Genomic DNA, 23,975 nt, shown 5'->3' on the forward strand with positions numbered 1-23,975 from the left:
CAGGCGTCTATGACCAACCATCTAGAAATTCCCTTGAATGACTCCTTTGTAGTTTGCTCTGTCCCTGGGGAAGAGTCACCTTGCGTGAATGGGGCTACCCTTTTTATAATCGAAATATTCACCTGAACCAATCGCTGGTCGTATGCATTCACAACTTGTGGACAAAAACATCATGGCTACCTCAAGGCGAGGGAAGAGAAGACTAACTGCATCCGAGGGTGAGTTACGTTTTCGATAATACCACCAAATGCAAACTTTTATAAATGACTGAGTCATTGCCCAAAAAAACCATCTCACTTGGACGATGTTGAATGTGGTGACCACTCACACTCGCGCGTCCCATCGTTAATCAGACACAATCTTGATGGTGTTCTGTCGACGCGAAGTAATGAAATGATAATGAGCATAATTTAAAAGTGTTCTTTTGAAACCTGGTCTCATGGTTTTGCCACCACCTATTGTTTAAAATGTGTAAAAGAGTCAAGAATGTTGAATTGTGGGATAAGTTGAAAGCTGGAGTCGTCTACGGGTTATATAATTAGCCCTACTCTTCCAATATCCTACGTATACAGCACCATGTAAAATATCTCTTACTATTACATACTATGTTAACTGTCGTTAAGTAATGTCAATTATATTTAATATTAATATTCATCCAGTTAACATCCTTCCTGTCATGTGACAGAGATACAACTCGAAGGAACTATGTGTTACATGTAGACTATAATCCAGGTTTAGATCAACAATGGTCCCTAATCTAATCGAGCTGGCAGTTTATATTGTCCGGATTACCATCAAGATTACAGAATTACTCCATTCAGCGCTTGTGTTATCGGTTCCGCTTTGGCGAGCTGATTTTCGTTTGATATTTAGTATTTACCAAAGGGGTGAACATCAACTTGGAAATATTTGATGTATGATATAAAAACACACAGAAACGTCCACACATTGTCCCTTGAAACAGAATAATCTCACAACTTAGCATTCATAGATTTTCATTCAGTGAAAACGATTCATGTGTTTACAGATACTCCTTAATCTTGAGGTGTCCTGATATAGCAATGTAATCTCCAGCATCCACATATTTTCATTCGGTGCAAACGTTTCTTGTACTCAAAGAAAAAGAAAACAAAACGGTAAAACTTTCCCGCAGCATAAAAAATTTGAGCGTCTCGTGATCTCGGCTCATTAAGTGTGGTGCGGGGTTAAAAAGGTACACAAAGGATTATGTTATAACCTCAGAACGGTTGCTGCTTATACCCATCTTTTCAGTTTACCCCGACATTCCATGAATACTATAACATCGTCACACCTCCACGAGCAGCCAAGTTCGACACAAATATGTTCCTGTTATCCTACTTGTGAAATGTGTAACAATAATCCTTAATCAAGCGCCACCCACATGGTTTGGTATGATTAGTACACAAGTACTACATATATACACGGTGCGGTGTACATGCTTTGAACACCAAATAACGCGTACTGAAATGGTAACTGTTTCTGAAATTACACTGTTTAAGAGTAGTGGTGTAACGATCCATTGATAGCGTCAATGTTTGCATCGTCAGTTACGCGACATACGCTTGCATCGATACAAAACATACTAAGGCAATATATCAGCATATGTACATGACGAGGGTCCATGATACATGATACATGATACATCGATATATCACCACGAGAGACGATTTTTCCACACGCGGATCCAGTGGTGCGTGCGTGCGTGCGCGCGTGCGCGCGTGCGCGCGTGTGTGTCTGTGTGTGTGCAGGGGTGCGCATCTCCACCCCCAAAAATTGTGTTAGGTGACCATTGAAACTGAAGTGCAAAAATGAAATTTTTTAAACTGTGAATGAATGTATAACACAAGCTCTGCTGTATAACGAATAATGCGTCAGTCATGTTATGTATCATATGTGCTCTGTTATTATAAACCAGCCACTATGCACAGATCTGTTTAAAACACTCACACCCTTCCTCCCTCCCTCTCACTTCAAGACCCCCCCAAAGACCCCTAGCCCCCCAAATAAGCACCCCCCCAAAAAAAACCCCAAAAAACCAAACCCAAAACAAAAACAAACAAACACACAAAACAAAACAAAGCAAAAAAACCCCAAACAAACAGAAACCAAAACCAAAACCAAACACCCCTCCCCACAGAAAACAAACAAAACAAAACCATCATCATAATCATCATCAGCGAGAACAACTACAAGAACAACAATCAACAACAACAATCAAAACACCAAAAAGCCCTAGTTCATGGCACTGAAATATTGTAGCATTGTATTTGTAATCTGAGAGGAATGCATAAACCGTTAATATTACCAATACCAACCATTCGCACGAATAACATCTGCCAGTCTCCTCCACAAACTGACAATCAAGCGTCGAATTCTCAGCTTCATAATCCCCTGCCAGCCAGTTGTCTGCCCCTGTCAACATCCGCAGATTGTAATAAGAGGGTCTCTAGTTCGAACTTGGCGACCAAAAAGACCCAAACAAGGTCACACAACTTTGCAGATTCTGATTCCTTTCGGTATGCACTTATCATAAAAATGCCAATTCAACCTATAAAGTTAAAAAAAAGCGATGAAAGAAACCACGCAAAATCAGAGTTCAAACGATTCACTAATTTCCCTCAAGTGCTGGGGGAAAAGTGGTTTCGACAACCGGGAATCGCTGCGCTCATAACGCATGCGCAGTGAGCTGGTTGCATGTGACCTTTAACACGCGGAAGCACATCTTCCGTTCCTTGCATTATCAAGGAAGGTTCAAAAGGAAGGTTGATTAATACCTTTATATCTGAGTTTTAACATAGTCACACAAACTCGAACTATAAACGACAGATGCGATGACATACAGAGAAAGTTTGGAACTTTAATACAATGGAGCACGGCACGCACAACTAATTGTCGTAAATAGAGAAACCCTTCGATTACGGACACTTAAATGAATGACACACCCAAATAGTTCCTCAAATCAGTAATTACTTCGATGTGGGAGAGTGGGGTGGGTGTTGAAAGCATGACGTCGTGCAAGCACCGACGCTTTATGTAAGGGAGATAACTGCAGCGAGACCATTGTAGAAGGAACGTTACTCGTACCATACCGTAATGAAAATCAATTTTACTTCGTAAAATATGACTATCCTGCTAATGATACAGTTGAATGCGATGTACTTGCAAACAATGAAAGAAATCGCTTCACGACTTCAACAGGAAGTTGGCATGTTTAAAATTGACAGAGGTCACCGTGCAGTTACCACCACGATCAACCGTTCAGTCTGTGATTAGCAAAGTACTCACGGCCGAATCTGTTCAGGTCGGAAAAGGTCAATGCGAGAGTACAGGGCCGACATTTTCGAAGCTCTCTTAGCGCTAAGATAGTCGTAAGTGCCATACATTAGCATTAACTTACGACGATCTTAGCACTAACAGGGCTTCGAAAATGTAGGCCCAGGATCGTTAGATGAGAATCGAGCTCATTACAGCGACGTTGATTTGAATAATGAACATCCTGGCCTAGATGTTCGAGGCTTTCTCAGCGCTGAGATAGTCGTAAGTGTCGACTATTTTAGCGCTAAGAGAGCTTCGAAAATCTAGGCCCAGGAAACCGTATCGTCTTTCGTTCGAGTCCATCTGTCGTCATACCATTTGTGATTATTCTCAACTCGTTCTTTACTATCGCATTACTGTTGCTAGACACTCACCCTTCAACCTCAGCAACTTTTATGTCTTTTCCCGTGTATTTACAAACGGTAGCGAATAGTTTTTGTCATTCTGAAAGAAACATTTTGAATAGAAAGGAACCCCAGTGCATGAGAGAGGACATTGTAAACGTGTAAACTTGCGGTACTAATAGCATCTACACTACAGTTAGTGTTGTTGGATTGAGTGAGTTTAGGTTTACACCGATTTTAGCAATATTCCAGCAATATAACAGGGGACACCAGGAATGAGCTTCATACATTGTACCCATGTGGGGAATTGAACCCGGGTCTTCGGTGAGGCAAACCAACGCCTCAACATCTAAGCTACCCCAACAGTTGCTGGAAGGGAAAACAATATCATTCGACGGGACGTCCCTCACCTATCCACGGGTAGTGTGGCTGTGGGATCAATGTCCTGTCTGTTCTGACACCGGACAGGTGAAATCACTTGTATTGTGAGCCTGTAACCATGGTTACCTTTGTCGGAAGCGTGAAATCGGATTACCTCTTTGAAAGGATAATGTAACCCATGCAAGGGTGAATGTGGGTTATTGCTGTGAGACAGGCTAAATTTCAACTATGAGACGAAGTCACGCGAAAGATATAAAGTCGCTCACTAACTCTCAGTGCTTTGCCTACAGATTGTTTCCTGGCAGGTACATGTTTTACATACTTTTAAACAATGACCTAATCTCATATTTACCTTTAACGTATACCTGAAAGATTGAAATGGATGGCATAGGACATAGCTCAGAATGTTAATCACTTTTTTTGTTTCAGTCTTGATTGTTTGCAGCCTTCCTTCATTTAGTTAGAATATTGCTTGAGGCGTGAAGCAATCAACAACCTGACCATATTTAAGAAATGAGTTTTATAGAAGATCTGAACTGTACCTTCTGTCAGTGATTGCTTTATACAGTACGTTTCCCGTAGGAATGTAGATGGTGGTAGGACAGCTTAGTAGTTAAAGCGCTCGCTCGTAACGCCGAGGGTTTGGGTTCGATTCCCACACGGGGCATCTCAACACTGGAATTACATCAACACCCAACTCTAATAAATGCTATTGCTGGAATACTAAATTTGGTGTCGCTATTTAGTAAGTAAACATAAACATATACACAACGGTCCGGTGGTTAAAGCGTTCACTCGTCACGGCGAACACCGGGTTCGACTCCCTACATCTACAATGTGTGAAGGCCACTTTTTTGTGTCAGCTACCATGGTATTGCTGGAATATTGCCACTAGCGGCGTAAAACCACACTCACTCATTCACACACCATCCCCACTCAGCCCCTTTTCATCAACTGGCATGCAATTTAGAGACCGATAGGTTCCTGTAATACTCTTGAGATTTCTATGGTTTACAGATTTTCTATATCATCGTTAACAATACGTAACATTTAGGTAGTATATTATATATATCTCTGATGAAATAGACTTATTATTTTTGACTATATGATATTTGTCTATGGTAAACCATACTTATAATCCTAACCATATCATATTTGTCTATGATGATATAGAAGGTCAGCGTCAAAGAAAACCGAGACTAGTCTATCCCCAGAAACAAATTCCGTTTCGTAGAAGAAGGAACAATAGCCGTTGTAAGAATGGACCACTGAAAGCCAGGGATGACACCAGGTGTTCTGTCGAAAACATGCTTTTTAGATAAAAGGAAAGTTTAGGGAGAGTATAAACATGATCCACATTATCCCTCGCTCCGATGTGTTCTTATGTTCAAGATTCATGACATTAATATCATGTTTTGTCCCCCAGATGGCGCCACACCCGCGCTTGCTGCCCCACCTCTACGAGTGGCCGCATTCAACATACAGGTGTTTGGGAGGAAGAAAATGCAAAACAAAAATGTCACCAGTATTATTTCGAAGGTAAAGACAAAACGGCTTGAACATATATAATTGCTGGAGTTTATGTGTTTGAAGACTACATTCTTTATGCATTGCCATAATGCTCGGTCTTTCAAATACATGTATGTGAATAACATTCGTTGTTAGAAATGCAATGTATATTATGTAGATTGGACTTAAGAGTACAATGAATTTCTTGACGTAAAAGAACTTGCCGAACTCGCGAGAATACCATGAGCATTCTGCGGAATTTCCCTCTATCAGTGTAATTTCCTTAAGATATAAGTATGGTCGATTCGAAGAGGAACACAAGACCTGCGAATAAAGAGAATGATGTCGTTAGATAAGTGATGTTAATAATCAGGTATTTGCATATGCAGGTACTCTGTTGCCGTATGTTCCTCACGTTTAAGTTCTTGATGGTAAAGCCATGATTAAATATTTTTTAAACAATATGAAAAATGTAGGTTTGAAAAATAGCTGACTAAAAGATATACTGACAAGAAAACCAGGGATATTTGATACTCGGTCCCTAAAAAAAGTGTGCCCCCCGTGCAGCTATTCAACTTGTACAGACGCTATGGAAATGACCGCAGGTTGCACAAAGGGTTTTTAACAATGGTGGTGTGATGGCTCGTAGACTGTCATTCACAGTGTCATTCATTTGGGTTTCATGTAGGTCACTGTGGTAGTGAACTTGTAGTTTGGCGACCTATGAATAGACGCACCTGTTTAGTGGTCGATATTGTATTCATGGAAGCGAAATAATGCATGCAGCCATCTTGTAGGAGGGTATTGTGACATGGTTGGAAGCCATTCACTTTACTGCTTTGGCTCTGCTTTCTGTGTGTGTCGCTCTGACGTTGAATTTATAGTTTGTATTTTCAGAAATATGTTTGTCACTGCCATACTCTATGACATGGGTAACTGAACCGTATCGCGATTGTGTATGTTATCCAGATGCGACAGTCGTGGTGAGGGGGATGTTATATATATCAGGACTGGCTATGTCTACCGCCCCGTGGGACTACACCGTCCACAATCGAGTGACTTTACTATCTCGAGTATTTATACCACCCGTAATGACTTTACTATGCCAAACTGATTTATTATCCCAGGTCACCTCAGGTGTTTGTGTCATCCAAATGACTTTACAGCCCACGCGACTTTACATCCCGAATGTTTGTACCTTCCCTGATATCTTTACCACCGCTAGTGACATTTTTACCCCGAGTGCTTTTGTCATCCTGCCACCCCGAGTGACTTTACCATCCGACGTTACTTCACCCCCTAAGATTTCCTTAAGTCAGTGTTAAGGTATGGGAGTTAGTCCTCTGTTGTAGACGAATGAGTGTGGGTGTTCTCATGCTGCAGGTGGTGCAGAGATATGACCTGCTGTTGCTCCAGGAAATCCGGGACAAGGGCAAGACGGCCCTTGACAACCTCATCACCATGGTCAACAAGTAGGTCCCGCAACATACACGAACAGTCAGCTGTTCACAAGAGGTTTAATACTTTTTAATATATACAGCTTTGAAACTCATCGGACTTACAAGAAAAAATTGCTTCTACGCGCTTGCCGGTCCATTACAACAAATAGTTTTTTACATCGCTTTTTCAGAATCGACCCCGATGATCCTTTCATGGCCGATGTTAGCGAGAGATTGGGCAGAACTGTCTCCAAGGAACAGTATGCCTTCTTGTACAGGTACGTCATCTCCAGTCACTGTATTCAGCAAGGCCACATACATCGATGCCAAATACCACAAAACTGGAAGACTGAAATAACAAAGTGAATTTTTAAGTTATCATGGTGTCGCTTTAAAATTCAATAGCATAGCTCGTTTAAATATTTGTATAAGACTTTGGCCATCGCCGTTTAATTCTTCGGATAAGGGATTACAGGCGTGAAATTGTCTTTGGGAACACGTCTCTGGGGTGTCACTTTTTCAAATTATTCTTTGGATGTTATCTTTTAACTTTACGACCGGCGATGATTCTGGTTAGAACTGAACTTCAATACCCTATGCTCGGAAGAGACCATTACGGGATCGGGTGGTCAGGCCTATCCCAGTTGTATCCCAGTTGCGTAGGTCGATGCTGATGGTGTTGGTCACTGGATTAGCTGCCATATAGCTGGGATACTGCTGAGTGCGGCGCAAAAATAAACTCACTCACTCGCTTAACTTTACGGTTTATGTTGTAGTACAGTCCGGAACAAATGGACTGACTTTACTAATTTTGAAAAAACCCCATCAATATTGCACCAATATTCCTTTCTGTCTTTAGACCCAGCCGAGTGAAGATTGTAGACAATTACCAGTACGAGGACGGCGTTGACGATGGTACCGACGCCTTCGAAAGGGAACCCTACGCAGTCAGATTCTCTTGTCCTAACTTGGGTACATATTGAACTGATTTGATCATGGTGATATGTTTATATATGCTACATCAGTTGACACCGTTCTCTTCATTATTATTACATGAAACATCATCGTATATATCTAGAAACAGCGTAAGAGTACATGGTTTGCCAGTTATGTGATTTTTCAAGACATCATGGTGTGGCTTTAAAATTCAGTGAAATGGCTGGTTTAAATATATGTACATGACTTTGGCCATTGCCGTTTTTCGGATAAGCGATTACAGTCTATAACTTATTTAGGGAGCACGTCTCTGGGGTGTCACTTTTTCAAGCTATTCTACGTGTGTTGTCTCTGAGCCTGCGACGTGTGAAGATTAGAGTGGAATTTAACTTAACTTCTATTTCACTTTCAATGACGTCAGTGTTGTGCTGCCTAACACACCACACATGTTTTCATTATTATCTGATTTATCAGATGCCATGACATCAAACCACATGGAAAATACATAGTTGTTTCACATAACACTTTGTCTTATAAACCTTAATTCTGTGTTGTAGAAATTGACGATTTTGCGATTATCGCAATCCACACATCGCCCAGCAAAGCTGTAGCAGAGATTAACGCCTTGTTGCACGTGTGGGAAGCGACAAAGAAACACTGGGGCATCGAAGTAAGTAGAGCTAGACAACAGGCCTGGCACTGTAGTATGGTAGAATTGGTCAGTGAGTTTAGTTTTAAGCCGCACTACAATTTTACAACTGCATGGTGGCGGTCTGCAAATAATCGAGCCGAGACCAGAAAATCCAGTGATCAACAGCATGAGGATCGATCAGCTCATTTGGGATCCGATGACAAGTCAGCATCCGTCAGTGGCCACTTACGACCTCACCGGGCTCTCCTCGGGATAGTTTTGCAAAATATTTAGTTGCCCTATGTTGAAGATGGCAAATGATTACTGGTGAACCCTGTAATGACTGTAAAGTAAGAACGCCTGGGTCCTGACAACATTTAGAAGCAAAAAGGGCAAGCATTTTCATTCGCGTAAGTTAACTATAAAAGAACGTAACCAACTATAATAAAAACGATAATTGTTCCACTTTACAATAATGGTCAAAGGGAGATAATTCACTGTTGTTTGTTTTTTGACTCACGTTAATTTTCTTTGTCGAACAATCGGAAGTCAAAATGAAGGAAAGGATGCGAACTAATGGATCCCGACATCGTTGTACAAAACCCCTTAAAATTACGCCTGTTGTTAGTCTATATTAAAGCACGGTAGGTACGATCGGCTGTGTACAACGGCACCGGGGCCAATATTTTCGAAGCTGCCTGGGTCCGTTTCACACGGCGAATTGTAGCGCTACGACTGTCGTAAGTCTATGTAAAGTACGGGATCGCACTGTACAAGTGCACCGGGGCCAATATTTTCGAAGCTCCCTTGGCGCTAAGATAGTCGTAAGTTTATGTTATTGTATGGCACTTATGACAGTATTAGTGCTAAGAGAGCTTTGAAAATCCTGGCCCTGGTGGCCAAGCAAGGTGACTTGATTGATTGATTGCCATCACCCACAGGGTATATCTTGCTGTTAAATCGATCGGTTTGCTCAGAATCAGTCATCGACAGTTGTCATATAATGTTGTAGCATTGGTTCATAATGCAATACATCTGTCCATCTTATGCCTTGTATTTACTATGTAGTCAGAACTGTACACAAACTACCCGTGAAGGTCCCCAGAGAGAATAGGCCTTCAGTAACCCATGCTTGCCATAAAAGGCGACTAGGGATCGGGTGGTCAGGCTCCCTGACTTGGTTGACACATGTCATCGGTTCCCAATTGCACAGATCGATGCTCATGTTGTTGATCACTGGATTGTCTGGTCCAGACTCGATTGTTTACTGACCGTCGCCATTGCTGGAATATTGCTGAGTGTGACGTAAAACTAAACTCACTCACTCACTCACTCACTGTGAACTATTCACACATAATGCCTACATAATGAATCACCAAAGTTTAAATATGTAAATTGGCTTCATTTTCGACAGAACGTCATCATCGCAGGAGACTTCAACGCCGACGGGGACTTCGTGTCCGACTCAGACTGGGAAAGGATATCTCTAAGGAGTGACCGTCGTTTTACTTGGCTCATTAAGGACAACGCAGACACCACCGTTAGCAGCACCGACTGCAGTTACGACAGGTTCGACTCTTAACATATCGGAATCAGCAGGAGCGTTATGCCCTAGGTTTGAATAAAAACATACGTATAGAAGAAAGTAAACATTTGAAAATTGACACAAAAATGATACGTGTAAAACGTACATAATTTGAAAACAGTTACCAAAAGACTGAACCCAAAGTTAAAAACACACACCTGTGATACCTGTTTGCAATACCTACAATATGTATACAGTATGTACGAATCGTAAAAAGAATGTTAACTTAGTCTGCCGCATTACTAATTAAAGATGCAAAGCTTTAAGATGAATTTATGAATTCATATTCATGTTTGTGACAAAATATTTTCATATGTACAAGTCTTTATGCCTCCATCAGAAAGGGGCACACGCTATCATATTTTATGTGTATTAAGTGAGGGTTTGTTACGACGTGATCATCATGATGGACTCACTGATGTATTAAAACTCTCATCATGAAATATAACATAGCTTAATATATGCCACAGCTTTGTATTACCATCAAGTGTAGAATATGCCTCGAGTTGTCACTGGTACTTCAGGTTCGTGGTAACTGGACACCAGCTGAAAACCAGCATAGTTCCCGGCAGCAGCAAGGTGTTCCAGTTTGACAAGGAGTTCAGTCTCTCCCAGGAAGAGGTGAGTCTGTGTTCTGTGTTTAAAAGGAGGCCAGTGTCCCAAAGGAATAGGTGCGTCTAAGTGTTCTGTTCTGACTCTAAGTTCAGTCTCCCAAAGGAGTCAGTCCGTCTAGAGTGTTCTGCTATGACAAGGGATTCAGTCTCTCAAAGGAATAGGTGCATCTAAGTGCTCTGATGCTGAGTTCAGTCTGTCAAAGGATTCGGTCCGTCTCGGGTATTCTACTCTGACAGGAGCTCAGTCTCTGACAGGAATAGATGTGTCTTGCCTTGCCTTTTGCATCTTGTGTAGAGCCAGAATACTAGTTTGTTTCCCTTGGTTACTGTTAACATATTTACGAAATCCCATGGCAGATAGTTGCGTCTGTTATCAAAACGTTTTCTTTCATTGTAACAGGCCGAAGATGTCAGCGACCACTACCCCATTGAGCTTTCCATTGCTGGGAAAAGTGAGTCCTATTTTCTTTCATCATTTTGTTACTCTCAATTTTGTATTGAGAACACTTAGGTAGTTAAGTGGTAGGATTCCTGGCACTTTCACACTGAATACGTGTTCAGTTCCCCATGTTGTACGGAAATGCTTTTTTTGTGTGTCCACGGGTCAGTCAGTCTGATGTAATACCTCTCTTGGGGGCGTTGGGGTAGCCTGGTGGTTAAAGCGTTCGCTCGTCACGCCAAAGACCCGGGTTCGATTCCCCGATTGGGTACAATGCATGACACACGTTTCTGATATTTCTGATACCCGTCGTGATATTGTTGGAATATTGCTTTAAGCGGCGTAAAACTTAACTCACACCCGTTCAATGCCTGCCAGAACGTGGAATGTGTATGTGTAATCGACCACGATTATGCCAACGTCTTTGTTTATTTTTATGTGTTAATCACTCTCAGTAAATATTCGGGTCTGGTCCAGACAAGCTAGTGATTAACGTTATGAGCATCGATCTACGCAGCTGGGATACAATACCACCTGACATCCAAGTCTGCAAGACCACCCGATCCCTTTAGCAAGACCTTGAAACATGCATGGGCTTCAAAGACGGATCTTAGCAGGTCTGCGTGTAACTGTCTTAATACGTTAAATATTTTATTTGAACAGAAAATGCGAAACTGCAAAAGATGTTAAATACGGAGCTGTCCTTCAACGTCGCACAGACGCAGAGCATTTCCAGTGTTGGTCATGTCCGAGCTTTGTACAGGACCAAGAAAGCCAAGAGTGCTGGTTTCACGATTGAAGTAAAACGAGATGGCGACAGGAAGAATTTGCTTGAAGTGATTGCCGAGAAGAAGAATGAAAAAGACGTGGTGAACAGTTTGCAGGAGTTCCAAAAACTATTTCCCGAGGTACTGTTTACTGAGTCAATCGGAATGGCCAAGGCGTACATTGACTCGGGGATGTTTGAGAAGCCGCCATACGTGTACGGTCTCTGCACACTCGAGTCCAGGAAGTCCTATGACGTCACGATCACGTGCCGTTTAAAGTCTCCATTGACGTGTCATGTTAAAGTCACAAATCGCAGAAGCTGATCCGGAGGGTAAGTGGGGAGATTACACAAATTAAGATTATATATGTCTGCATATGTTGCATGTCAACCCATGTTCTCATTATTCATTGCTTTGTTCCCTGGTTAGCTGGTTGAGTCTCTAGTTTTCCTTCTAGATAGATGTATACTTTTGAAAGGCCTAACATTTTGGAAACGTGCAACTGCTCCGAACCATGCCAAACAAGGCAGCATTTCTTCAAGTTGCGTTTTGTTCACACTAAAGCGCATTTGATCTAAACTGATGTTTCGCACAAAAGAAAGTATATGAAGATGGCTACAAGGACAAAAAAGAGAAATGTTATTTCAAACAGGCATCATTGTTGTGTTTTGGCCTTACGTTTGTCCTGTTTTGGTGGCAAAACAATGATTTAATATGATTAATGTCAACAAATTGTGTCCAATGTTGGTATCACTCGCCATAATTTAACGTCACCCTCTCCTAAAAGATCATGCTTTTTTTGTGTGACTAATTTCCATAGTATTTCTTTCAGGACCTCCAGGGGCACAACACAACTTGATGACAGGTCTGTTTTGTAGAACTTTGACTCCATCCAGACTCCAGACAGTTTGTCAGAATTTCTCGGGAAATACTGGGTATAAAGCCGGTGTTAGAACTGGGAGGACAGGACGATGTATCTCATTTGATATAACACATTTGCTCATGGGTAACTTAATATAACGTTCCCACCTTATGTGTAATCACCCAGTCTGGTTCCCTGGGTCTGTTGCGCAACAGACCCAGGAAACCAGCCAGGTAATCGCCGAGATACGGCAGTGTTTATAACTCCAATCTTTGTGTCGACACACATACCGCTAGAAAATAGTGAAGTCTGTGTATTGCCAGTGCAGTGGTACTGTGTAACATAGACAAACTTGATTTCATGCATGTTTCAGTATAAATGAGAAAATCAGAACTGTCTTTTCTCAGGTTTCTATTTACCAGTCCTCGAGGGGTTTCGGTGTCAGAACCGATCACCCAAACCTAATTCTATCTAGTGTGATCGGGTATAGACCACACAGGACAACATTCCAGCTATATTGCAGCGTGTGTAAATAATCGAGTCTTGACCAGCGAATCCAATGATCAACATCATGAGCATCTATCTACATACTTGCTGTACGACGACGATGAGACCAGTTAGGCTCGATGACTTATTTGATTGCGTGCCATCTTATTTCAGTTCCATCAATGGACAATGCCATCCTGGGAGTTTCATGAGTTACCTCCGTTTATATGTCGTTGCAGCAACCTTTTCCGTGACCATGACTACCGAATGATTTAACACAGGCAAAGTGTAGTGCAAATAGGGTTGCGCAACAAAGGGAAAATGAGAAATCTGAGAAATCTGAGAGCACAACCCTGTGAAGAAATGGGTGCCTATATTTTGATATTAAAATCCAAAACCAAACGAGGGGAGTAAGTTGCAAACCTTTGCTCGCTTCGCTCGGAAAACAGGAAGAATGGCCATTTTCTCTTTGTTTCGCAACCCTGTTTGCGCTATAGTTTTCTTGTGTTTAGATTGCCCCGGTACCAGTCAGGAATACATATTGGGTCCTCCGAATTTTATTCTTTTCGTCAACCAACTATCAGAAATAGCGAAACACGGAGGTAGGGCATATGTATGTCTACACTCATTCCTAGCCTTTATAGATTAACGTTGGCTAATGATGAATCTGATTGTACACACATGCAAAAAATAAGTACCATTCTGTAGCACTTTTGCCCTACCACGTCGATATGAGTGAGTGATTGTGGTGTTACGTGACTTTTAGCAATGTTTCACCAGTATCACGACAGAGGACACCGGAAATGGGCTTACGACACTGTAAGAAGTGGGAAATCGAACTTTTGTCTTCGGCGTGACGGGCAAACACGTCCCACCCCCATAACAACATGAAAGATGGTTTCTTTAACATACATATCTTCACAAAATCCTAGCTCTGCCTCTACCTGTCTTGGATCAAGTCTCAGAAATTATAGCATCGCAAGTCACTGAAACGTTGATGTCAGTCAGCAACGATTTGAATACATGACCTGATAAGTTTAAAATTCAGTGACTATTCGCTTTTCTGTGACCTCGATACCCACCTAGAGTAATGACATTGAGTAGGTACACCTGAAGTTCTCTAAAGGATTCTTACAGACACACTAATAACATGGTGTCAGGGGAAAGTGGTAGAGGTAAAGTGCAGTACAATTATATACTCTGTACTTTCAATGTACGATTGCCGAAACTGCGAGATATACGGGACTGAATCAGTGTTGATACAATAATGATGGATGTTTTGAGAATGCATGACCACATGGATTTCATTCAAAGCAAAGCTGTTCGTTCAGCTATCCCCCTTGTCATGTGACTGGAATATGTCTGTAGTGTGTGTTTTGGCCCTGAAAACCCTGACCATGCAGAAATGTCAGAAAATTACCGAAAAAACGGGTCTACAATGATTTATCGACCCACCTGATAAGCGTCACGATTCATAATGACACCCCGTGCACGTGTGGGAGGCTCGCACGTTGTGCACGTGCTTCCCATGCATTGTGTCCCATGCGTGTGGTGATAACGTGAAATGATGCTGAGTGCACAAGATGAACGTCATTGTAACGTTCCGAAATGGGTTTCCTTTCTACCAGATTTCAAAGTTCAGGTTCCTCTACCTTTTCTTGAAGGGTGTATGTCCAGGGCTTGCAGCAATTAGTGCAGTGTTATCTTAATGTATAAACAAATATGCCAATATCAAACTTACTGGTAAACACATATAAGATGATCCACGACCTGACAAATGACCCCAATTTGCATACTTGGGAACGCCCCACAGAACGATCCACTTTAAACAAGAGGGAGAAAGGTTGTCTGATAAATATCGAGAAGTTCATTTCACCCGTGCGTTTCACGCATGAATTGTTATAGCACACTCGATTTGGGAACAGGTACAATCCCAACGAATTGAGTCAACACAATATACTGAGAAAATATGTTTAGGACCACCGATCCAATTCACGAAGCAAATAACATTTTCCTGGGTCTTTTTTAACAAAATTGTTGAATATCTAAAATGCTTGTCAATGCCCCAATCGCCTATTTGTCTTCGTCTTAACTAAAGGTTAGCGTGGAATATCAGTATCTTATGCCTGAAATTGCAGTCTTATCATTCGAAGAAATATTCGGTGTTGATATCATGCCGCGGTTAGCATGTATTGCACGTGTATAATCGTCAAGCTACCTGTAGCAGCCAAGTGTACTCGCCCAATTCGTTGTACCGCCTCTCTTGTCACAAAGGCGTTTAGTGCGAAGGATCATCTAATATGTGTCTAGCAGTAGTGGTACCTTCCGGTGCCTTATAGCGGTAGTTTGCTGAAAATGAAAACTGCAGTATACTTCCAACACTGGCTATAGATGTCCCTTCAGTGATTTGATATAATGGTAATACAATATTCATGGTTAAATACCAGGAATCAGTCAAAAAGTGCTTTGAGACAAAAGAATATTTTCGAGACAAATGAATATTAATTGAAACACAGACAATATCTTTCATTACAACATCTTTAAATGCACATATGCATTACGTGTTCTACGTTTGCCCTCCTGCAGTCAGTACAAAGGTTGAGGAAGTGGTGTAAAATCCTTTTATCTCCCAATACTGTTTTTTGACCTCTCAGTTCGTAATGGATTTTGTTTCTCGATGTAATACTGGCATTTTATGTCTTTGCCTGCAAACATTCGAGTTTGCCATGTATCAAAATGTACACTTTACTGAGAAAGTATTATCCAAATATGAAATATTATACATTTTACAACTTTCCATTAATACTTTTTCGTCGCATTATCCGTGCAAAATTGATTTAAATATGTGAGAGGGGTACATAAAATACTTCCTTCCAGTTGTGAGTCCTCCAGTTTTTAGTGGTTGAGACCAATGAGTTTGTGTGCTGGCGATTAGATGCCTAATTCAGATGGAAATTAACCCCAAAAATGTTCGAATCTGAAATCTATCTATCTACTGAGTAAGCGCTCCCTGCACAGGTAACATATCCTTGCATTTGAGTAGTGTCTAGCTGATATTATGTATTGTGTAGCCCAGGTCAACCAATGAACGGGGTTGAACGCAGAACCACCACCACACGTCGTCCAGTGTGACTGAAGGTATCCAGTTATGGTACCACATTATCTTCTGTCAGGTCGGTTCTCAACGCTGGTTGTCTGTATTTCGTGTTCTATTTTATGTGATACACACTACTAAAGTTTCAAGTCACGAAGTGAACGCACGATGTACACACTGTGAAGTGAAACAAAATCCACATCGGCAAGTCCATTGCACTGGACATATCGCTTGAGTTTTAAGAATTGTGTGTGCGTGTGTGGCTCTGTGTGTGCATGAGCGTCTATGTATGTATGTATGTATGTATGTATGTATGTATGTATGTATGTATGTATGTATGTATGTATGTATGTATGTATGTATGTATGTATGTATGTATGTGTGTATGTGCGTTTGCGTGTGTATTTGTATGTGCATCTGTGTATCTGTGTGCTTGTATGTGTATGCGCTTATATTAACAGATTGAAAGACACTATGTGTCGGACTCTGTTCACTGACAAAACGGTGCGGCTTTCGCGCACTTGCCTTGAACAGAACGGGTTACATTTCAGTCAGACATATCTTCCATTCTGAATGACGATTGTCAGTGAAGTCATACATCGGTTGTACAAACCATAATGGTCGTTCTCACAACCATCTAAAAGTAGCTATTATAATCCTGTTTTCAAAGAAAACGTTAGATCGTGTTTGCAAGTGAAATACAGTTTTACATAACTTTCACATTGACAATTTAACCATTCATGTTATCATAACATGAAGTCGTGGGAAACTTAGCAATAGACTCGGCTGTATGTAGGCCTAACCAAGTAACCGTTCCGTCAGTGCAAAACATTGCGGGAGCGAATGAATAATGATTTACGTCAATCGGCCTGCAAATAATCTCTCGTCGGCTGTTTAAACCAATGGTTGACAGAATGAGCAAGTATCATACGTCGTAAATATCCAAAGTCAACGAAATGGAATATTAGTCGATGTCTACCCGAAGAAACACAACCGTATTTCCACATGAGCATGAAGCAACTACAGAGATCGAGTGGTCACGTTCGCTGACTTGATTAACACCTATCGTCGTACCCCTTTTACGTACATCGATGCTCATACCGTTGATCACTCGATTATCTGTTACAGATTTGACTCTTTACCACATAGCTGAAATATTACTGAATGCGGCATGAAACTAAATTTACTCATTCACCCGCCACATTTCCGGAAACGCCACATTGACGTTGTAAAGAAAAGAACCAAGCACATTCTTTCATACTTTCATAAAAAAATCGTTGCTGCTCAAGAGTTTTGTTTTTCTTCTATCATTTTACAATATTCAAGCTATATGACTACGATCTGCATGTAATCGAGTCGGGGCCAGACAATCCAGTGATCAACATCATGAGCTTCGGTATAGGCAGCTGGGTAGAAAGACGTGTCAACCAAGTCAGCGAGCACGACAACCCTATCCAGATAGCCACCTCCCACGACAAGCATGGGTTGGTGAAGAACAGTAATTATTCTAATCCACGTCTTCACCATTCCTGTTCTGTCGGATGTATAGGTGAAAATATGATCTCCGAACAGTGGCTGTGAAATTTTTCATGACAGTTTATTTCCACCTGAAAATACAGTCTGGGTCCATACAAGTGACAATACAGTGATCAGCCGCACTGGACATATTGTACAGCTTGCCGCGTCAAAATCAATCAAATCACTAAACTACAGCGCTTCACACAGAGAAGGTGTCAGTGTCGCAAGGCTAACAGAAGAAATTCATGGAAACATAAAGGAAATACGTATACACGCAACACCTGACACATAGTCTATTTGGTTACACAGTTCTACGTGTCTAAATAGCAATGTAAACAACACAAATAAATATATTATTACAAATATCTTAGTTATATGTAATATAAATATAGCTATAATACACACTGATGATTGCGACGATGTAATACTAGGATGCTGTGCTGAAATGTTTGTAAGCAGCTAGGTCATCTAAACACCCTAATTGTCAAGTATACGTATCTACAAAAACAATACAAGTGTTAAATATAATCTCGTCTAGTTTTGAAACTCTATATCCTGCAATGGCATCACAGCGTCGGAGGACAAGACGACTTCTAGTGGTATCACAGTAATCGTTATCCATGACAGAACAAGTGAAGAAATTCCGACATATGTAGAAGAAATGAAAGGCTTTGCCCATGGTATTACAACAACCGTGGACATATACAAAAATTCTCGAACAAATTAAACATGGTCAAAGAATAATGGACTACAATAAATATGTTCTCATTTCCAAGGAATTTGGGCAGTGGCTGGCTCCGTTTTAGCCTCAGCTGCGATGGATGGTGAAGCGTCAGCTTGTCGCTTTTGTACCGCTTGTTTCTTCAGAGTCGCCTGCACATCGGCGATTCTGGTCAATGCGTTCTCAACGCTCTCAGCAAGCTGTGAAAACCTTTGATTCAGTTTTTGTACATCATCCACAACCATTTTCCTAGTTTTTTGTACAGATTTCTTAGCTGAAGATATTCTGCTATTCATTGTATTCTCCAGATCCGATGTGCTTGTGTTCATGATGTGCGCGAGTGCTTCAATGTTGTCTCTGAGTCTGTCGTAGTTCTCCGATGACCCCCCTGTGTCATGAGTGACGACATATCTTTCAGGACGCTTCCCAGTTGTACTGCTGTCGTTCTTGTCATGTCCTACTTGGACGTACCACACCTGCAAGTCAGGATCCGTGTCATCTTCAAAGACTGCTCCACAACGAATGTTCCCGGTACCAAGAAGTCTCGACAGCCAAGGGAAAGCCTTCTCAATCATCAATCCAAGATTTATGGTGTCCACTTTCCATGAAACTGGATGCTCGTAGTTCGCACTGGAGTAGGACTTGGTCATCATAGCTATCAGTAGGTTAAGTAGCAAAATTGTTACAAGGATAATATAGGCACTATAAAGGAGCTGACTGAATATTGGTGTCGCCCCACCAGCTTCAAGATGTTCTTCTATATTTCCATCCCACATTTGAGTGATCCCAAGCATGACGTTGAAGAGGAGGAACATTGTTTGGAGAGGTGTTCTGTATTTCGCTGTTGTGTTTGGGGCATCCAGGAACTGGGAGTGCAGCGCCAGGGCAAAGCCCAGGAGAAAGACCACATAAACCAGAATGACTTTCAACACGTCCAAAAGGATTTCTTTGAACATGACGTTAAGAAAGAAGCGGACGCCTCGTATTCCCTTAGCAAACGCAAACGTTAGCAGCCAACCATACAGTAAGGTGACAGACATCAGGTAATGTATTCCTCCAGAACCAGTGACCAAAAACGTAATCATAAAAGCCAGTACCAAGCCTACAAATGTCATGTAGCAGATTGGCCACGCAAAAGCCTTGAGGACGTAGACAAAAGTCACCTCTGTATGTGGCTTGGAGAAGTAGAAACACGTCATGCAGCAGCATCGTGGTCGGCAGACGACGTTCTTGTACATCCGATAGAGCCAGTATGTGGTGATTAATAACGGTTCAACCAAACCTACTGAATAAAAGGCTAACACTGTTCGTAATGGCTGCTCATCAACCTTTTGTCGTCTTTCCATCAATATACAACAGATGGCACTAAACACTGACATATAGAACACATGCAGCAAGGTGATGACTGCGTATATCTTAGCTGCGACTGAACAGTACATCTGTTCGACCTTCTTAACAGGTGGCAGGTTCAGTATGTCATTTGTGGTGTCCGGTGTGTGGGTCAGTAATCTTTCCAGACAACAATCTTGAGATTCCTTGCTCATCTGGATGCTCGTCTGAGGCAAGATATGAGTGATGTCATACCATCTGTAAGAGGAGTCATTGACGTATATCTTGCGTGAACACGTCACCTGATCCATACTCATCAGTTTCTCTATTATTGATGTAGCTCCCACTTGGAACGCTAGCTCAAGAACGGTAAGCTGGTCATCATTCTTTAAAGACGTTGTTAAGTAACGAACAGCCTCCCGTTTGTATCGCTGGAGCGTTTTCTCATCCTCTGGGGCCTGGAGCTGCTTCTCCTGACACCACCAGTAGGGGGACAATTGGACAACGACGTCAAACAGCTCCAGTAACTTAACCGATTGGGTTTGCTTCTTCGTGTACATTGTTATACAGTGGAGCACCGTGTTGCCCTTATTGTTCTTGGAGTTGAACATCGTCATGTTCTCTTGTGTTAGGCCAGCAGCTATCTCCCTGACAACGGCCTCTTTGTTTCGAGGGGTGTCTGCACTTGTAGCGAATTTCGCCTTGTACTGTTTGTGTAGATTAAACACGTATTTCATGGTGTCTGTAAAGCCCGTTTGCCCAGCCACTGTGTCCATTTCGACTGCTGCCATGGTAACGTTTTTTTTCTGTAATAAAACCATAATTAGATATACCACACAGCAAATGAAGCGCAAAGCGCAAGTTACGAAAAAACTGAAATGTCATAAAAGTACGCATTAGTGTTTATGTCTTCTATTTAAAATCTTTACCAAAAACGAAAAATAGAAAAATCTGTTATTACTGTTCAGTATATTTATCGATAGAGTTGCGTTTCATCTTACTGCGAGATTGCCTGGATATGTGGGAAACCTGTCAATGGTGCACACGAACCAAGTTATATCATTGGCGTCACCTTGGATTTGATTATAGCAAATTGACATGGTGGCAGCACTGACCAGTTGGCCAATGTCCCTTATGACATATACTAGTATGTGCAGTTAAGACGGAAACATATCGTATATGTAACAGTATCTCAGGGTTCATATCATCGATAATTACCGTGCGAAATGTGTAAAATGTCAACACTGTACCTGAATAAGGTCAGGCTGGCGAAAGTGAAAAGCTCAAACTTTATCGTAGGCGGCCCAGAAGCCCCATCTTGTAATCGCGAACAGAGACTAATCTCCGTTCATCTTTCTTTTTTCTTTCGAAAAACCTCAGCAATATTCCAGTTATATGGCGGACCTAATCCGTAGTATTTAATTTTCTGAAAAAATACGATGCTAGGACACAGAGCAATCAACGAACCTACCTTTTGCTGTCAGTAACGAGGTCCACACTTGTTTATGCCTGTCTGATGCCGGTGTAATGGCTGTCACAATCACAGCTGAAACTCCTAATGTTTGCTGTAAGTTTCTTCGTAGCTTGACAGCGACACCATACAATGCTATATATTGTTATACATTGCTATACAGAACTGACAGCTAATATGTAAATAATGCGTTCACTTATTATGCAAAAGCTGAGGCAAGACCTTACAGCGAATACATCGAGATCAGTATGCCCGTAAATCATATCCCAAAATGTATCTGTGTATTTAAAGATTAAAGTACTTGACATTGGTTCAATGGTATCATAAGAGCACCGTGAATGTTAACAAGTTGGATTGAAGTGACTCTACTGTCCGAGAAAACATCCATAAACATGTAGCAGACACCAGATATAGTTTGTCATCTAATGTGTTCTTATTGACGGCGAGGTCAAGAGGCTTTCAGATTTAACAACTTTCTATCTATGTGTTACTCAGCATTGAGGCGCAGCGTTGATGTGAGATTTTTGAGTAGTTCAAACATAGAAGCATTTCCTTGCAGAACCATGAATAAACAAGACTATCTGACTTTAGCATTCGGCAGTATTTCAGCAACAACCCGGCTGTCAGTAAATGCATTGATCAACAGTAGAAGCATCGGTCTGCACAATTGGGATACAATGACAATTGTCAACCAAGACAGCGAGCCTGAGTATTCGAGTGAGTGAGTGAGTGAGTGAGTGAGTGAGTGAGTGATGTCTTCACAAACTAAGATTCTTAATCTGACCGCACCAAGATCTCGTGCATCTGGGCTAGGTTCCATTTGTCGCACGCCCACGTACACATCTATGTGCGTTTTGTTATTTACCTTCACTGAAACATGCGTGTTAGATTATACCATGAACTGTGAATTTCGTGCAACAATAATGACGATTGACTGAATTATCTTGCAAATGACGTTGTGGCTCCTTGAAATAAGTTGTTTACGTCTTAAAGAGAAAATATCAGCATGCAGTGAATAATTTACCTGAACAAGTTTACTCCCAGTGCATGTCATGGTAGCATAGTCACAGAGGCCACGGTCGGGGTCGGAAGGTAACTGTCATGAAGATTGGTGGTCACGTGACCCGACGGACTGTTTCGTTGATCATGCTATCTATCACCGGTTTGCTTGCTCGTTCACAGACGATTAAATGCTATCTTGTGTGTGGCTGGTTGCGGAGTAAAACAACATTTAGGCAACGTTGTAGCCTTGGGTTACATTATTGTATCGGTACAACGTTGATTGATTTGACATGACTATTTTGTAAATGGCTTCCGTTGTCATGACAAATCTTTGTACTTATACGCACTGTAATGGTAACGTTGAAGGGTCAGGGCCTAACCGATATGTCCATTAACACATTCCGGCAACACACTGGACGAGCATAAATTAATCCAGAGTCAGTGAGGAGTCCATACATACAGGCTATGAAGTGCCTATGAGGTGCCGTGCGTTACTCAGGTCCTGGAACGTCACGGTAGGCTGTTTGTAAAGTCAGTGAGCCCAGTATGTAAATGATACATAATCATCCTTAGGCATACTGTATCTGTTGTGCTTTTCACTCATTTCTGTTTATTAGTGTATATAAATTCACACTCATTATGTTAAATTCCAGTTTCACAGATGAAGGCAGAGACATGTCATTGGACAGTGTCTTATCGTAAGATCGTAAGAATCAAAATTTTAAATATATCATTGTTACCAGTAAGTGAAGCATGTGAAGTTTAACCAACCATTCATGCTTTTGTTGGTCAATTCGGGCCACCAGTCATTCACAACGCATGGCAACCCGATCACCTGTTTGTCGACACTTTACACACGTGGGATGCGTTTAAAATACCTTTGAAGATCCGGACTAGGCTTGATCTTCAGCAGCTCACACTAACAGGCCGCAAACGGGATTTAGTGGCCAGGCCTGCTGACTTGATTGGCACATGTCATCGTATCCCGATTGCGCAGATCAAAGCTCATGCTGTTGAATTTCTGCTTCATATTTGATTATTTACACACCACCATCATATAAATGGAATATTGCTGTGTGTGGTGTTAGACAACAAACAAACAAACCCAAACAAAGAACACGAACACATTTTAAGGAATGATGTATTCCAATGCAACAATCAAGTCTTCATCAGCTGGACATCGTGGTTCAGCCCTATCTCAAGGTCAAGGTCAGTGATCTCTGAAGTACCGTACCATGCCCCTCAGCATTATAACAAGAAAGGAGCCAAAATTTGGTCAAGACAAAACATCGAAGCATATACAATCCTACGCGTAGTGCAAAGGACACCTTGAATTTTATTTGTCCCACGATCCACTGATAAATCACACTAAGATGGTAATATCCGAAAATCCTGTACGAATGCGTGATACCTTTTTGATTTGCTTGCATATACAAAGAAGAAAGTGTTCTTAATGTATCAGACACCATTCAGATGAAATATAAGTCATAAACATCAACCTCATTAAACTT

The 23,975-nt window shown here is 41.5% G+C and overlaps 2 protein-coding genes across 2 annotated transcripts; one reads left to right on the forward strand and one right to left on the reverse strand.

Annotated features, from left to right (window-relative positions):
- Positions 1 to 172: 172 nt before the first annotated feature.
- LOC137297655 (deoxyribonuclease-1-like) lies at positions 173 to 13,236 on the forward strand. The gene is made up of 11 exons (XM_067829558.1): positions 173 to 218; positions 5,488 to 5,600; positions 6,954 to 7,042; positions 7,201 to 7,287; positions 7,869 to 7,981; positions 8,503 to 8,615; positions 9,991 to 10,145; positions 10,686 to 10,782; positions 11,176 to 11,227; positions 11,878 to 12,313; positions 12,814 to 13,236. The coding sequence occupies exons 1-10, from the start codon at positions 173 to 175 to the stop codon at positions 12,303 to 12,305; spliced, it is 1,293 nt and encodes a 430-aa protein (XP_067685659.1). The 3' UTR covers positions 12,306 to 12,313; positions 12,814 to 13,236.
- A 5,470-nt stretch (positions 13,237 to 18,706) lies between these two features.
- Positions 18,707 to 20,782, reverse strand: LOC137298709 (transient receptor potential cation channel subfamily V member 3-like). Its single transcript, XM_067830990.1, has one exon. It carries the CDS (start codon positions 20,780 to 20,782, stop codon positions 18,707 to 18,709), a length of 2,076 nt encoding a protein of 691 aa, XP_067687091.1.
- Positions 20,783 to 23,975: the final 3,193 nt, after the last annotated feature.

This window comes from Haliotis asinina, chromosome 10 (genome assembly GCF_037392515.1).
Source record: "Haliotis asinina isolate JCU_RB_2024 chromosome 10, JCU_Hal_asi_v2, whole genome shotgun sequence".
In the NCBI taxonomy this organism is placed as follows: Eukaryota; Metazoa; Mollusca; class Gastropoda; order Lepetellida; family Haliotidae; genus Haliotis; species Haliotis asinina.